Here is a 16,726-nt window from a genome sequence, read left to right as displayed (position 1 = left end):
AGGTATCCCTGATGCCACAGGAAGCAACCATTAGGAAAGCCAAGGACACAAGCAAAGTACAAATTCCATGGCTTTGTGGGAAAAGCTGCGACTAAATATTGGTCCTACCTGCTGTGGGGGAGGTTCTGGTGCCCTGTTTGCCAGGCGGCTGAGAATGTTCCGCTCTGACATCTGTAACCTCACAGCAACTGGGGGGATTCGAGCAATGGTAGCTGGGAGTCGAGTCACATCGGCTTTCATGTCACTCAACAGTTCTTCCAGCTGTTTCAGGACTGCAGAGGTGAAAAAAAAAAAGGTCGTGAGCTGTGGTAGTCAAGGGCACAGTTCCAATTGAGAAGACCGGCTGCCTGCCCCACCAGCATACCAGGATATGGCCTCTTGACTCTTCACTTAACCTGGCCTGGCTGAGCAGTCTATTCCTCACATTCTAGTTCCAATTGGCTTTTTTTTTTTTTTTTTTTTTCGAGCCAGGGTTTCAAACTGGAACTAGCTCTTGTGGACCAGGCTGGTCAAGTACTCCCAGAGATATCCAGAGATATCGGCCTACCTCTGCCTCCCAAGGGCTGGAATTAAAGGGGTTCGTCACTACTGCCCAGCCCAATTGGCTTTTGTTTCACATGTTGCCCAGGACAGGACTGGAACTTGAGCTCATGTAACATTCCTGCTTTGTCTCCTAAGTACCTGGGAATCCAGGCATAAGTCATCACAGTTGGCTGATTCTGATTTAAAGCCACCAAACCCCTTTAGCTCAATATCCCTTCTATTGTCTCCATTTTTTTTTTTAAAGAATGGCTTCAAACACTATAGCCAAGCATGAAGATGACTTCCTGATCCTCCTGCCTCTGTCTCCCTGTACTGGGAGGGATCACAGGTGACTGTTAACACAGGGCTTTGTTTCTTACAGTTTTTATTCTCACAATAAGGGATCAAACCAAGTACGTGTGCTTTCCCACTTGAGAAACGTAATATCTAAGATCTCCTCTTTTGCAAGCATGCCTTTCTATTTCACTGCCTTTACGACACCCACCTTTTCCTCATCTAACCTCCACCCCTCATAATGTTTAACTTTAATTAGAAAGAAATACAATGTTGAGCTCGAAGGGATCTAAAATCACCTGAAGTCACCCCTAAAATATGCCAGATGACACTATTATTCAAGAACCTGATATACTAAGAGTTCAAAGAGAAAAGGGCCGTCCTCAGCAAGAAGCTATGGATGTTGGGGAGGAGAGAGTGGAGAGGGTGGCTGAAGGAGCAGGAGGCAGGGGAGCCACTGGCGACCTTTGTGTAAGACTGCATTGGCTGGCTTATTTCCTGCCATCGACTCCTTGGACAGGTGCTGGTGACTTTCTGCCAAACATTCCACCTCAGCAAAACGAGTGTTAAGGGCCATGGACGGGTGAGAGGGGTCCTCTGACATGTTCAGGTAAGCCGCCCTTCGAAGCTGCTCCTCGATCACCAGAGCTTGTTCCAAGAGCTGCACAGAGAAAAATAAGAGAAGGGGTTGGACTAATCGCCACTTCCAGTCAAGAAATGTCTATAATGAACTTTCGGCTCCTCCACACTATACCCCCCCCAACATGGTTCACCATCTCCTTCCCATTTGGAGGTCCACACTTACAATTCTCTACACTTTAGATCCTCAGAGAGAATTCGTAAACCTCAACTTAGAAAAATAAAATAAGTAAAACCACAGGTAATCCCCTCACCTTCCCTTGCTAGAGATGTTAACATTTTGATAATGTTCTTCCTACATACACATCATCTTTTACATAATCCAGTCATGTTCATGAACATGTATGTCTAAGTTGTACACCAGGCACTTCCTTTGCTCTTCAAAACCATGCGACAACAAATTTCATTTAATCTCTTTATTCTGTGAGGCGCACGCCTTTGATCCCAGCACTTTTGATCCCAGCAGGCAGGTCTCTGTGAGTTTCGGGGCCAGTTAGACCAATGGAGAAAGTTCCAGGACAAGCCAGAGCTACAATAGTGAGACCCTGTTTTAAAATGACTCCTCCCCCAAGGAAACAGAGGCAGATGGATCTCTGAAGTTTGAGATGAGCCTGGTCTGCAGAGCTAATTCCAAGACAAGAGAGGACTACAAAGGGAAACCCTGTCTCAAAAAATAAAGTTTGTTCTTTGACAGGGTTTCAGGTAGACCAGGCTAGCCTTAAACTCACTCTCTCATCTAGGTTGACTTTGAACTCCTGATCCCCTGACCTCTACCTCCCTGAGTGCTAGGGTATAGGAATGTGCACCACAGACTGATCTTGAAATTGTAACTTTGGGGCTAGACAGATGCATAGGCAGCACTGAAGAGTGCTTGCTAGACAATGAAAAGGAGTGGAGTTCAGACCTCAGCCCTATGGTAACAAGAATGCCAGCTCTGGGGGGGGGGCGGGGGCAGGGGAGACAGGGAAGATCACTGGAACTTGCAGGACACAAGTTTAGGTAGAGACCCTGCCTCAAAGCAGTAAGAGGATAGTGTGAGAGAGCTCCCAAACACACTTGCAGGGGACACACAAATAGATTACAAGTAAGTAAATGCCTGGGAACAACAGGGACTGCAGGCAAGAGCCACCATGCACTACCACACCTACCAAAAATAGCTTTGCTTTGAGGCAGGGTCTCATTCTGTAGCTCTGGGTGGCCCTGGAACTCACCTGTGTATCAGGCTGGCCTCAAACAAGCCATGATCCTCCCCCAAGTGCTGAGACTAAAGGAAAAATGGCTTTACTGTGTGTCACAGTTGTCCTAACACACTATCTTTTTCCTGATCCTGCTTCTTCAAGTAGCTTAACACAGACACAGTGTCTTTTTCCAATTCATACTGCCGTTTCTGTAAGTCTTCATTATTTTCTGCCAGTCTTCGGGAAGTATCACGATATTCAACCTACAAAGTTCTGGCCTCCCTTTTAAGTCAGTGCCTCCCACCTGCTTGCCCCTTCTTTCCCCTTCCATGTCTGTCCGGGTTGGTCAGCACCTGCCCCTCCTCCCTTTGCTTCCTTTCCCTAATAAACTCCACAAGGGTTTTGTTGAGTTTTGTGGTTCCTGTTTCATTGCTGGCAGCTGCAGCAAATACAGTAATCTATCCTATGTAGATAGTAACTGTATCAATCAGGTTATCTGGATTTCACAAATAATAGACAGACAGACAGCAAAGTCTCATAAACCCAAGGCTGGCCATGAATGAAATCATAATACAGCAGGCAATAATTAAGCTGGCTGGTCTAGAATTTACTATATAGACCATGCTTACCTCAAACTCACAGAATTCCATCTGCCTCTGCCTGAGAATGTTAGTTATTAAGTTACAAAAAGTATCCATTGTTTGAAGGTTATTCTTTTGTTTTGTTTGTTTGTTTTTTCAAGACAGGGTTTCTCTGTATTGTTTTGGAGGCTGTCCTGGAACTTGCTCTGTAGACCAGGCTGGCCTCAATCTCACAGAGATCCACCTGCCTCTGCCTCCCGAGTGCTGGGATTTAAGGCATGCGCCACCAACGCAAGGCTGTTTGAAGGTTATTTTCCCCAGTAGTGAAGATCAAACTTATGGCCCAAGAAAGTGTTGTGTAACTAAGCTACATACATATTCAATCTTACTTACTGTTTTGTTGTTGTTGCTGTCAAGCAGGATTGGTTTTTGTTGCTTTATTTGTTTTTCAGGCAGGGATCCTCCTGCTTTAGACTCCTAAGCACTAGAATTATAGGCATGAACTACCAACATGCAGTTCCCACTGGCTCTTACATAGTCCCTCTATGAACAAAGGATGTTATGAGAATAGGCCTATTTTCATATTTTGTGTCAGTCAATATGTACTAATTTATGCCCAAATAGGCACTTAACTGTGTCTCCCTCACCAGCTCAGTCCCCCACCCCCAGGTCATAAGCATCCCAAAGGTTTAGCCTTGGCTTTTAGGAATAGTTAAGACAGATCCAACTGTGGCCCTGGCTAGCCTCAAACTATTTAATAAAGGATAACATTGAACTCCTGATCCTCCTCCCTCCCTCCATCCAAATACTAAACTAACAGGCATGTGTTGCTGGAGGTATCTTAGTTTGCCCTAAGTCTCAAATCCCTAAGTGCTAGGTGGCAGGCATGTGTCATCACATCTAACTTTCTTTCTTTTTTGCTCTCAAGTGATGTCTGCAGTACCAGGCAGCATGGCTATGCCAGTAACTGATGCCCCTCAATGTGCCTCGCACACATTGAGGGTTGGGATCCCATTGGTGGGCAGTGGTAAGGAAGCTAAGTTGAAGGGATACTCATTTGTGAGAAATGCCAAGCAACTTTCCTCAAACTAAACATCTTCTCAAAAGTAAACAGCCTCCAAAGCCACAGAGAAACCCTGTCTTGAAAAACCAAAAAAACAAAACAAAACAAAAAAAGTAAACAAGCTTCTCTCTGCTCTGACATGAGCATCTTTCCCACTGACTCAAGCTCAGTCAATTACTTTTGGATCTTACCATGTACATCAAGCTCAGCACTCAAAAGTTGGTGAAATCTGGTCCAGGGACCAAATCTTGTTCATGGCAAGTTTTGGTATAGCTCAAGAGTTAAGAATGAAGTTTTAGTCAGGCAGTGGTGGTGCACGCCTTTAATCCCAGCACTCAGGAGGCTGAGGCAGGCGGATCCCTGTGAGTTCGAGACCGGCCTGGTCTACAGAGTAAGTTCCAGGACAGCCTCCAAAACAATACAGAGAAACCCTGCCTCAAAAAAAAACAAAAAAGAATGAAGTTTTATGTTATAGATAAATGGCTGAGGAAAGTAAAAAAAATTAATACATGCTGCTTTTTGAAAATTACATAAAACTGCCATTGGATCATCCACAAGTAGAAATTTTATTGGAACTAATTTATGTGGCTCTTATTCCCACTGCTTTCAATGACAAGAGCTGTGGATCTACAGAGGCCATCCATAAGGCCCACTAAGTGTTACTCACTTTTTCTCTGCCAACCCCCTTTTGTTCTGGTTTTGGGCAGGATTTCTCTTATGTAACTGTCCTGGAACTCACTTTGTAGACCAGCGATCCGCCTGCCTCTGCCTGAGTGCTGGAATTAAAGGTGTATACCACCACTGTTCAGCTCTCTCTGGCCCTTTAACAGAAAAGTTTTGCTAACCCCACAGTAAATCATGAAGTCCAGAAATCCTTTGATGTGGTTTTCTTATCTTTAACCTTCACATGTCTACAACCAGCATCACAGGTCAGGCTCTTAATATCTCACAACTATATGATAATTACAGTCTTATTAATGTTTTCATTTCCCTTGGTCCTATTCAAAAACCTTCAATGGCTGCCTATGAACCAGAGGAATAAAATCCATACTCTTGTCTCTGGTACAAAGACCTACTCTGAGCTCTTAACCTCATCCCAACCTACCTCCCACCACTATAGGTCCCTCTGATCCTACCCAATAATAATCTCGATTGCATCTACCAATATGTTTAAGGTCATTCATGAGCTACCTCTCCCCAAATACCCTGTACAACTTAGGGCATTCAGTAGCCTCCTCCCCTAACACACACTGTCATCTATGTGAAACTAATGCTGGAAAACAAACACCCCACTTATTTGTTCTTAGGTCCCTGGTGCAACACACTCTTTAGTATATAACACCTATAGGTATACATTATTAATACACATTTTCTTTTCCCTCAAATACACTCAGTTGAGGAGAACTGCATCCTATTTCCATGGTATCCTATTTGGTCTACATACAAGATATACCCAATACATATCTGCTGCATACTTGAATGGGGTTGTCTTAGTGTAATACTGAAAATAGGATTCACTCTGTATCTTCTTTTTGCACCCAGCCTTTTTCCCTTTATCCATACAAATTCTGTGACCCAGAAAAAAGGGATCCTAGCCCACTCACAGCCCTACCTCCTCAGGGATACAGTTCAATCAGGACACCCCAACCTACACAGTTCCCCATCAAACCCACTGAACTAGTCTGTGTCACTCATAAGATATAGCTACAACTCTTATACAGTTCAATAAATTCAACTCTGTATGTATATGTCTCTTTTGCTGTTTTTTGTTTGAGACAAGGTCTTGGTTGGCCTGGACAAAGCTGGCTATGCAGAATAGGTTGGCATCAAACTCATAGAGATCTGCCTGCCCCACTTAGCCTCTAAGTCTATATATCTTGATCCCTGCATCTAGTTACTTGGAAGCAAAGTCATAAATAAATACAAAACCACAAACTATAAGGCTAGGAAGATGGCTGTGTTAAAAGTACTAATTGCTCCTGCAGAAAACCTAGATGCAGTAACCAGCATGCACAGGGCTGCGTACAACCTTAATGTAAGTTCAATCCCAGAGGCTCTGATGCTCTCTTCTGACCTCTGTAGACATCAGGCACAGACACAGTGCAGAAACATACGAGCAGACAAAACATGCATGCACATAAAATACGTATGTTGGGGTGCTGAATGAACAGATCCTCCTTACAGACTCTTCAGCAGAGACCTTCAGGTCACATTTGTCCCATTCTGCTCACCTTGAATCTTCGAGCCAGAAATTTATTCTTAATCTCTAGAAAGTTGCCACGATTCATTTCACCCTTGAAAGGCTCATTGAGGATGGCATACCGTGGGTCATTCTGGATGTCCTGCCATCGGGCATAGCCATGGCTGTTGGGAAAGGGCTCAGGAAAAACAAAGGAAACAGTAGCCTCAAGCTAAAACCTTCTCATCCCTGCACCTAGCATCCCCATCTTGACTCACGCAAGGATACTTTATAATGCCAGCCAACAGCCAGTAGTCATGCCGGCGGTGCCAAATCTCATAAGTCTTCTTAGTGACTGTGGCTGCCCGCTCCTCATTCTGCCAAAGGGAGTGCAACTCTGAGAAGGAATTGAGAGGAAGGTTAGAGTGGAAAAGAAGGCAAACACCTTGAGAATTAAAACAAACAAACCCACTTAAGTATGCAGGCAAAGTGTAGCACACCATATTCTACATACTGAGTCCCAGACAGCCAGGACTACACAGTGAAACCCTGTCTCAAAAAACCCTAAGACAAAAACAAAAAAGTAGTTATTCTTATCCCCGTCCCCTATCCATCTCAGTGTGATCCAGTTCTAGCTCCTTGACACAGAACTCAGAGGGGCAATGATCAACTGTCCCTCTACGCACTGAACACTGGCTCCCATTCCCATACCCGTAAAGCCCCCGTCTGCGATGTTGAACATGAAGCGCTGCTTGACGTTTTTCTTCTGCTTCTCATCACTAAGATCCTTGGGGGTTTCTCCATTCTGAAGCATCACCTCCTTTTTCTCTTCTTCCTCTTTCTTCTCTTCTACAGGATATGACAAAGGAAGACGTCAGGACAATAGCCCCTGCCCAGGCACTGGATGCTTTATCTATCTGTCTCCCTCTATCTCCACACTCAGGTCTCTCAGACCCAGAAAAGGGTGTCACCACAAGCTAGCTCTCTGACAACTCAGTCATTTACCTTGGAACAAAATGTCTACAGTAATAGGTGGACTATGTGCTTGCTTCTGGTTTTAATACAAACTCAGTCCACACAACAGTCAGCTTCTCTACACACCAACCTTTGTCTTCCACCACGATAGGGGTCAGGTCTATTGCAGACTTCTCCTCCACTTTCTCCGCCTCAGAAGAAGAGCCTAGAAAGAAGGAGGCACTGAGAACACCCTAAAGAAAGACAACTACACTTTGACCCCCCACACAACTCCAACAGCATTACACATCTACACTATTATGAGTAGTTTCAAAGAAGTCAGAGGCTGGGGATAGTTTAGAAGCAAGGGTCCCAGGTGTATCACTTCTTCCTGATACTCCAAAAGCCCAAAAGTCAAGAACACAACAACCTGCAGTGCTTGAAAATACAAATACATGCCGGGCGTTGGTGGTGCACGCCTTTAATCCCAGCACTCAGGAGGCAGAGGCAGGCAGATCTCTGTGAGTTCGAGGCCAGCCTGGTCTACAGAGCGAGTTCCAGGACAGCCTCCAAAGCCACAGAGAAACCCTGTCTCGGGGAAAAAAAAAAAAAAAAAAAAAGAAAATACAAATACACACACGCACACCTTTAGGCTCCATCTCCATAGGCTCCTCTGTTCTCTCCTTCACCTCTGCCTTTTCCACTTTCTCCTCTCCCTCAGGAGGTTCGGCAGGAGCCTTTTCATCCTCAGGGGCAGGGGCAGGGGCAGGGGCAGGGGCAGGGGGCTGTGCACACTTCAAAGGAACAGAAAACAGTAGGTGAGGCAAATGGCCCTGAATCTCAAGAAACATCTGATGTTAGCATAGCATCCAGTCACCCTATCTCTTACCTCCACAGTCACCTCAGGGACTGTAGATTTCACCTCCTTTTCTCCTTCTGCGCTCTCTTCTTCTTTAAGGCTATTTTCCTCTATTTTTATCCCATCCTCTGCAGACCAATAGAAGACAATCAGTTAGGAAGACCCTAGATCAATCAGAGAGGTCATGCTATTTCTCTTTTAAACTGTCCTCTCGTGCCTTTAAGAGCTGGCCCTATACTTAGGACAGCCCTCCTAAACTGAGAGGGAAATTACTGTGTGTCCTGCCAGACTACCCTGCTGAGACTCAGCACAGGGGAGCAGTAAAAGGCACAGGACAAAACATTTTTAAAAAGGACAGAAATGACATAACAGGCAGACTCACCAGCGGGTGGTACAGGTGCGGGAGTATTGGGTTGTGTGTCCCCTGGTGTGGAAGGTGTAGGAGTCTTTGGAGAGGGTGACCCTGGCTGAGACATTTTCTTGTTTTCCTCTACCTCAGCCAGTTCGGGCATGCTCCAGCGCCCATTCACATGTTCAAACTCCTGAACCTATATAGCAAAGGATGGCAAGTTAAAGAAGATTCATTTCCAGCTGTAGGTTACCTTCCTACTGGCCCCCGATTTCTCTACAATCTTTACAAGTAAAAACAGGCCTAGGGCTCACCTTCTTACGAATCAAGGACATGACACCAATCCTAGTAAGAACATGCTGCCGAGACAGGCCTTCACGAGGGACGCCATCAGCAAAAGTTTCTGCCCCATCCGCCCCAGGCTCACATAAATGCCGCATGAAGAGTGACACGTAAGCCCTGTAGGAAAAGAGGACATAGTTAAACAGAGCCCATCAGACACGGTCGCTGGCCATAAGCATGCCCCGCCTCAAGGTAAGGCCTACAAGGCCCAGAATGCTGATCTCCAGATCAACACTACAATCCAAGGTCTCCTCAGAGAAGCCATGAGCACAGCTTATGAACAACTGCTCACCTGCCAACTGCAGTTAGCAAGACCCTTTCCTGCACAACACAGACTAGGCCCTGGGACCAACTGGCATGCCTAGCCTTCAACTTACTTAAATTCTTTCTCTGACTTGCCTCGAAGATCTCTCACAAGCCACTGAGTGGTGAAAGCATCCTGAGGTGGCATGCCATATCGCATAATTGCATTAAGAAATGCTTTTCTCTGACGAGCATTAAAACCAAGTACCTAAGGAAAAAAGAACCACCGTAAGAGGAAGCAAGTGTCTTCCCACTGAAGACCCACTGCACCCTCTCACCCCCTTCACCTCACTATAGGATCACATGGTACTTACTTCAATATTTCCACCCACACGGGCCAGCAGAGGAGGTAATGGCTTATCTTTATCGTTCCGCAGGCCCTTACGGCTGGGCCTGCGGGGAGCTGTAAGAAGAAATGACGGATGAGTGACGCTGACAGGACAGTAAACAATGTAATAGCTACAGAACCGTAAGACAGCACCACTCTCACCTTCTGATCGTTCATCGAAGTCTTCATCACCTTCCTCTGAGGCCACTGAGTAATCGGACTGGTTGTCGGACTGGTCGTCCTGCCAATCTGGAGGGAGAGAGGGCAGATGAGCGGGGCCCACTGCTCTAGTGGAACGGCCCGTGGGTGGGGGGCGGGGCCGGCCACACACACCTCGGTCCTCCTGGGAGCCATCATTGTAGTTGACCTGTTTACGGATTCTTTTTCCTTTGCCCAGATTTCGGGCTAAATCTTCTTGCTGCTGCTCATAATGGTGCCGCAGCAATTTCTCCCAGTAGTCAGGATCCACACTTTCTTCCTGTTTTATGATTTCCCGTTCTACCTCCTCTTCCTCCTGGGACAGAGGGAGGGCCAGGACTCAGGGGTGCTGAAGTCAGCACCACCAGCTACCCCTGGTCCTCACAGTTCCCATTCTGCTAGCTCCTTGCACGGCTGCATTTGTTGTAAACTCTGTGTGTCTGCTTGGACCTAAAAACTTGGAAGAAATTTAACAGACAAGACATGGCTCTTCAAAGGTTAGGTGTAGATTGGCAGTCAGCCTGATTAAAGAAAAATGTGAGAAGGAAAAGTATTATGATGAGACAAAATGAGACACTGTGCACCTTCCTACTGGCAACAGCCAGAAGCAGGAGAACAGAGACAGCAAGGTTAGCACTTTAGACGGCAGAATGGAGGGCTTCCCAAACACTGCAAGAGAGCTTCAAGACATAAACAGGCCAGAAAACACTGGCCTTAATGAACCTCAGAAAAAATTATCAAGTATTGAGAAATTAAAAAAACAAAATTACACACACACACACACACACACACCCTTCCCCACATGCATACATACATACAGAAACACACTCAAGTATCAGTAGTTCTCCAGGTTTTTTTTTTTTTTTTTTTGTTCTTGTTTGTTTTTTGAGCAGGGTTTCTCTATGTAGTCCTGGCTGGCCTTGAACTCATGAAGTCATGTATCTACATCTGCCTGAGTGCTGGAGATTTAAATGTTTGAGTCACCACTACCCAGCTTGGCTCTACAAGTTTTCTTACCCAAGTTACAGATTCTTTCCCCCTTGGACACTTCAGAAATACTGATTAGATACAAATCTTGGGCTGCAAATGTAGTTCAGTTGGTGGAGTACTTGCTTAGCAATGCATAACCATGTGCCTATAATGCTAGCCCTTGAGAAGTAGAGCCAGGAGAATGACAAGTTCAAGATCAACTTCAACCACACAGTGAATTCAAGGTAAGCTTGGAATATGTGAGACCACATCTCAAAAAAAAAAAAACCTCAAAATCCAAGAGTAAAGTCACACACACACACACACACACACACACACACACACACACACACACACACACACACACACACACCGCTTTTTGTTTTTGGTTTTTGTTTTTTTTTTTGGAGACAGGGTTTCTCTGTAGCTTTGGAGGCTGTCCTGGAACTCAGAGATCCACCTGCCTCTGCCTCCCCAGTGGTGGGATTTAAGGCATGCGCCACCTACACCCAGCTGAGTAAAGCCATCTTTTACAATCTATGTGCAAATAATCTAAATGTCAGAGCTGGTCCAGCGACCCATATAGAAGGAGAGAACCAACTTCCTGCAACTTGTCTTCTGTCCTCCACATAGCCGAACACACACACTCAACCTAAATGCCTACACAACTAAATTACAGAATAGGCTAGTCATCCCTATTAAAAGAAATAAAATCTAAGAATACGAAACTGAAATACCCAAAAATCATAACTCCCTTTAAACTTTTTATTTTAGTATTTTTAGTTTTATGTACATGTTTGGCCTGCATGTGAGTGGAACCCAAGGAGACTAGAAGACAGCATCAGAGCCTCTGGAACTGGAGCTACAGATGTTTGTAAGCTCACGTGGGTAAGGAATCAAACTCTGAACAGCCAGTGCTCTTAACTGCTGAGCCATCTCTCCAAGCACCCCCCTAACAGAAAGAGACACCACCACCCCCAAGAATGGTGGTTCACCCCTGTAATTGAAGCATTTAGAAAGATAACACTGGAGGATCACTGTAAAATTCATGGTCACCTTGGTCAGACAGACAGACACACACGCACACACACACACGTGGAACCTCCATGGAGTAGAGACCTAATGGGAAGAAATCAGATCACTGGACACGTACTTGAAGGCGACAGCAAGACATTAAGTCTGCTCTCTTTTGCTTCTTTACTGCCCTTCCAGTAGTTTCCTCAGTACATATGCCGTTAGGATATGCCTGCCACCCATAAGCAACAGGACTTTGCACTAACCCTCCTGAACCGTGTAAGACAAAATAAGCTTTTTATTTAGCCCTCCTCGTTCCCTCTCAATCTCAGTTTTTAAGCTAAGGTCTCACTTTGTAGCCCGAGAGGCATGGGAATTCCCTATGTAGACCAGATGGCCTTGAATTCAAGAGATTTCCTTGCCTCTGACTCTGATTTATTTATTATGTATACAGTGTTCTATCTGCATACATTCCTGCGAGCCAGAAGGGGACACTATATCTAATTACAGATGATTATGAGTCACCATGTTGTTGCTGGGAACTGAACTCAGGACCTCTGGAAGAGAAGCCAGTGCTCTTAACCTCTGAGCCATCTCTCCAGCTCCACCTCTGACTCTTGAATGCTAAGACTAATGGCATGTGCCACCACATTGGGTTCAGCTTTTTCAAAATTAATCACTACACATCTATAATCTCAGCACTTAAGCTGAAAGAGAAGAACTGAGCCTGAGGCCAGCCTGGAATTGAATTCCAGGGCAGAGAGCACTACATAGTGTGGCCTGGCCATTAAAATAAAGTTCTTATGCCTAATGGTACAAGCCTTAGCTTTTTTTTTTTTTTTTTTACAGAAAATACAGAAACTGAGGCCAGAGAACCAAAAGTTCAAGGCCAGCCTGGGCAACAATTTATAGAGGGGCTGGGGATATGGCTTGATTGGTAAAGTGCTTGCCTGGCACGCATCAATCCTTAGATTCAATTCTCAGCACCATATATAACCAGGTGTGATGACACGCCTATAATCCCAGCACTTGGGAGCCAGAGGCAAAAGGGTCAGAAATTCAATGTCATCCTTGGCTGCCAAAATCCTAGTTTGGGCTCCTTAAGACCCTGTCTTAGGAGGGCATTTATGGTGCATACCTTTAATCACAGCACTGGGGGGAGGGACAAGAGGTAGGTAGATCTTTATGAGTTTGAGGCCAGCCTGAGTTCTAGGACAGCCAGGGCTACAGTAAAATCCTGTCTCAACAAAAAGACCCTGTGCCCCCAAATATTTTAAAACACACAGTACTATGCATAATAAATATATATAATAAAATTTTTAAAAGACAAAAATTCTTTTAGTATGTATGAATGTAACTCAGTAGCAGCTTAACTTCTTAGCCCCAGGTTCCATTCCCAGTAACCCCACCTCCTTACTAAAGACCTAAAAAGAAATAAATATGCGGTGGTGGTGGTGCAGGCCTTTAACCCTGACACTTGGAGGCAGGTAGATCTCTGTAAGTTCCAGGCCAGAGCTACGTAGTAGGACCCTGTCTCAAAATAAAACAAACAGAATTGCTGACACTAATCGGAGAACACCACGTTTATTTGCAGTCACTAGCATGGATCGCCTCCTAGCGTGTGCTATGCCATGCAATTACTCTACAGAACACTCTGCCACTGTAAGGAATAAGATCTATCAAAAAAGGCAGTTTTTGGTTGAATCATATAATTTATATATTTTATATATAAAGGCATATAAAATATGTTTATATATTTATATAAAATTTCTCCACCAGTTACACATAAACCCTGACTAGAAGCAACATCCCTTAAGAACAAGCTGGCAAAAGCACAGTTTGCAGTGCTTTCTCACGTTCCCAAAGCTCATGTCCAATCCCCAGCACCACATGCACAGGACAGGGCAGTTGTACACCTGGCATCGCCTGTCATCCCAGCACTCAGGAGGTAGAGGCAGGAGGATCAGAAGCTCAAGGTCATCCTTGACTACATAGTGAGTTCCAGAATAGCCTGAGACATATGGGACTCTGTCTTAAAAACAAGAGAAAGACAGATATTGTGGTTCACATGTGTTATCTTACATTTGGGAGGCTAAGGTAGGAAGACCAGGGCTGGGCTACACAGGGAGTCCTGTCTCAAAAAAAAAAAAAATAGCCATAATAAACCAGGTGGTGGTGGCACAAGCCTTTAATTCCAGCATTCAAGAGGCAGAGGCAGGCAGATCTCTGTGAGTTCAAAATAATTTTTTGATTAGTTAAAAAAATATAATAAACAAGAAGGAAAGAAAAATTCCAATTAATGTTTGATTTAGTACCCTTCAAAAAGCTAACCTAAGCCAGGCAGTGGTGGCGCACACCTTTAATCTCAGCACTCAGGAGGCGGAGGCAGGCTGTTCCAGCCTGGTTTACATATCAAGTTCCAGGAGAGCTAGGGCTGTTACACAGAAAAAGTCTCATAAAAAACGGGAGGGGGAAAAAAAGCTAACCTATCAAGTAGAGCTGATCTTAGCCCTAAAACAAAACAAAACCCAATAATCCTGCTAATCAAGATCTGCTAGACAGGGAGGGGTAGGATGGAATCAGCCGGACAGAACGCTTGCCTAGCATTGGAGGAGCTTTGGGTGAAATCTCCAGTACCACATACACCAGGCCTTGTGGCCCATGCTGTTATTACAAAACTTGGAAGATAGTCAAGTTATTCTCAGCTACACAGTAAGATCAAGGCCAGCCTGGGATACCCAAGACCCTGTCTCAAAAATAAAACACAAAATAATAAAAATTCTGCCAGATAGTCAAACATGATATGGCGGCCAGGCATCGTTGGGTAGCATGTGTCTGTAATACCAGCACCCGGGAAGCAGGCGAAGGAAGATCAGGAATTCAAAGTCAGCTTAAGTTACATAGAGTTCAAAGCCAGTCGAGGCTTCAGCAAAAATAACACCCAGGCCTGTAATCATAGCAAGTGGGATGCTAATGCAGGATCAAAAGTTTAAGAGCTATGCTAAATAGCAAAGCTTTGTTTGAAAAAGAAGAAAAAAAAGCTATACTATCAGAAAATAGCAAGAGCATCATTCTGATGAGAAAGCATGGTTAATTAAAGACACCAAAAATCAGTCAGGCAGTGGTGGCTCAAGCCTTTAATCCCAGCACTCAGGAGGCAGAGGCAAGTGGATCTCTGTGAGTTCGAGGCCAGCTTGGTCTACAAGAGCTAGTTCCACGACAGCCTCCAAAGCTACAGAGAAACCCTGTCTCAGAAAAACAAAAAACAAAACCAAAAAAAAAAGACATCAAAACTCCATGCCAACCTAACCCTGCGTCAACTGGTTCAAAGGGAACCAGCAAAGAGTGCAACCATTTTTAAAATTACTTACGGGAAGAAATACATCACAAAAATCCCACATACTCTTTTGGTTGTATTTGCTTCTTAGTGTAAAAGACCAAGGGGTTAAAAGGAAAGAACTCTCATCTTTGAGAAAACAGCTAGTTATCAAAGTACGTATCTCATCTTTTTCTAAAGTAGCATTCAAAAACGTTATATGGAGAATTAACAAGATATGTAAAAAGACAGGACAGACAGTATATGATAGTTATGTGAAGTCTGGCCGTGTAGCTCCTGACAGTCCTGGCAAAGATGAGAATGAAAACCGAACATGTTACATTCCTTCTTTTCTTTTCTTTTCCTTTTCTTTTAAAAAAAGATGTATTTATTTATTTTGTATTCAGTGTTCTGCCTGCACATATGCCTTCAGGCCAGAAGAGGGCATCAGACCTCACTACAGATGGTTGTGAGCCACCATGTGGTTGCTGGGAATCGATCTCAGGACCTCTGGAAGAGCAGTCAGTGCTCTTAACCTCTGAGCCATCTCTCCAGCCCACATTCCTTCTTTTCAAGGCCCCCCCCCCAAAAAAAGTTCTTGTTTCAAATATCATCGTGACCTCAATTACAATTCTTAGATCAATCACCAAGAACAGTGTTGCCTTGGACTCATACTCACCCCCATTTCTTCTTCCCGTACCACATACTGGGCCACTTTAAATGAGCTCAAATATTCATTCATTCCCTGTAATTCTGTGTCTTCAGTCTCATCCTGGTTTCGATCCAGCAGTCGTTCAATGGCCTTATCATCATAATGGATAACACTGCTATCTTCTCCCTCTTTGTTGTCTCCTCCTATGAAGAACCAGGGCCCACAACCCTAAAGTCAATTCAGCTGCTGCAGTAGAAAAAGCAGCTCCCAGCTGGGTGGTGGTGGTGTCCACCTTTAATCCCAGCACTTCGGAGGCAGTGGCGGGCCAGCCTGGTCTACACAAAGTGAGTTCCAGTACAGGCTCCAAAGCTACACAGAGAAACCCTGTTTCGAGCAACACAGAGAGAGAGAGACAGAGAGAGAGAGAGACAGAGAGACAGAGACAGAGAGACAGAGACAGAGAGATACAGAGAGAAAGGAGAGAGAGAAAAAAGACAAGTTCCCACAGGATCCTTGCTATCAAAAGTACTTCCCTCCCCTCTGAGAGGCCAAGCTCCACCCAAAATATAAGCTCCTGATTGATTAGCTCACCTCCATCTGTGGCTTCATCCTTGAATAGTTCCTCAGTGCCAAATTTGAGGATATCATCAAGCTCCTGTTTGGACATTGAGCCGGTCTTGGAGCCCAGCCCAGGCCGTACCACTAAGTGTGTCAGCATCATCTTCTTCTTGGCCACCTGCGTGATGCGCTCCTCCACTGATGCACGGGTCACAAACCGGTAGATCATCACCTTCTTATTTTGCCCAATACGGTGGGCTCTACTAAAGGCCTGGAGTTATCAAGCAAACCAGCAATCTTATGTCCTACTGACTTTCATAGAAATCAGAGATACTAGATAGAAGATGAAGCTAGTCTTCACATAAAATCTCCTTTTGCACCTCTCCCTCCAGACACCAACCTCTTTTTTTTTTTTTCTTCTTCGAAAC

The 16,726-nt window shown here is 44.7% G+C and overlaps 1 protein-coding gene and 1 non-coding gene across 8 annotated transcripts in view; both read right to left on the bottom strand.

Annotated features, from left to right (window-relative positions):
- The window catches only part of Chd4 (chromodomain helicase DNA binding protein 4), a 38,407-nt gene that overhangs the window by 636 nt on the left and 21,045 nt on the right, over nucleotides 1-16,726 (bottom strand). For 3 of the 7 annotated variants that reach the window (XM_040739247.1, XM_040739252.1, XM_040739250.1), the window contains exons 24-39: nucleotides 16,332-16,569; nucleotides 15,768-15,943; nucleotides 9,925-10,105; nucleotides 9,754-9,840; nucleotides 9,578-9,666; nucleotides 9,338-9,471; nucleotides 8,933-9,077; nucleotides 8,652-8,817; nucleotides 8,300-8,397; nucleotides 8,057-8,204; nucleotides 7,562-7,636; nucleotides 7,168-7,305; nucleotides 6,745-6,853; nucleotides 6,509-6,641; nucleotides 1,279-1,477; nucleotides 109-272 (exon numbers count right to left, since the gene is read on the bottom strand). In XM_040739247.1, the coding sequence (XP_040595181.1) occupies nucleotides 109-272; nucleotides 1,279-1,477; nucleotides 6,509-6,641; nucleotides 6,745-6,853; nucleotides 7,168-7,305; nucleotides 7,562-7,636; nucleotides 8,057-8,204; nucleotides 8,300-8,397; nucleotides 8,652-8,817; nucleotides 8,933-9,077; nucleotides 9,338-9,471; nucleotides 9,578-9,666; nucleotides 9,754-9,840; nucleotides 9,925-10,105; nucleotides 15,768-15,943; nucleotides 16,332-16,569 (2,280 nt within the window). Of the gene's footprint in view, nucleotides 1-108; nucleotides 273-1,278; nucleotides 1,478-6,508; nucleotides 6,642-6,744; nucleotides 6,854-7,167; nucleotides 7,306-7,561; nucleotides 7,637-8,056; nucleotides 8,205-8,299; nucleotides 8,398-8,651; nucleotides 8,818-8,932; nucleotides 9,078-9,337; nucleotides 9,472-9,577; nucleotides 9,667-9,753; nucleotides 10,106-15,767; nucleotides 15,944-16,331; nucleotides 16,570-16,726 lie in introns of all 7 variants that reach the window. The other 4 variants (XM_040739248.1, XM_040739251.1, XM_040739249.1 and 1 more) reach the window with 3 other exon arrangements.
- On the bottom strand, nucleotides 8,472-8,612 carry LOC121137357. Its single transcript, XR_005874610.1, has one exon.

The sequence above is a fragment of the Mesocricetus auratus genome, unplaced genomic scaffold, assembly GCF_017639785.1.
Source record: "Mesocricetus auratus isolate SY011 unplaced genomic scaffold, BCM_Maur_2.0 Super-Scaffold_100676, whole genome shotgun sequence".
Taxonomy (NCBI): domain Eukaryota; kingdom Metazoa; phylum Chordata; class Mammalia; order Rodentia; family Cricetidae; genus Mesocricetus; species Mesocricetus auratus.
The sequence above is the reverse complement of the archived record's forward strand: the minus strand, read 5'-3'. Positions and strand labels throughout refer to the sequence as shown.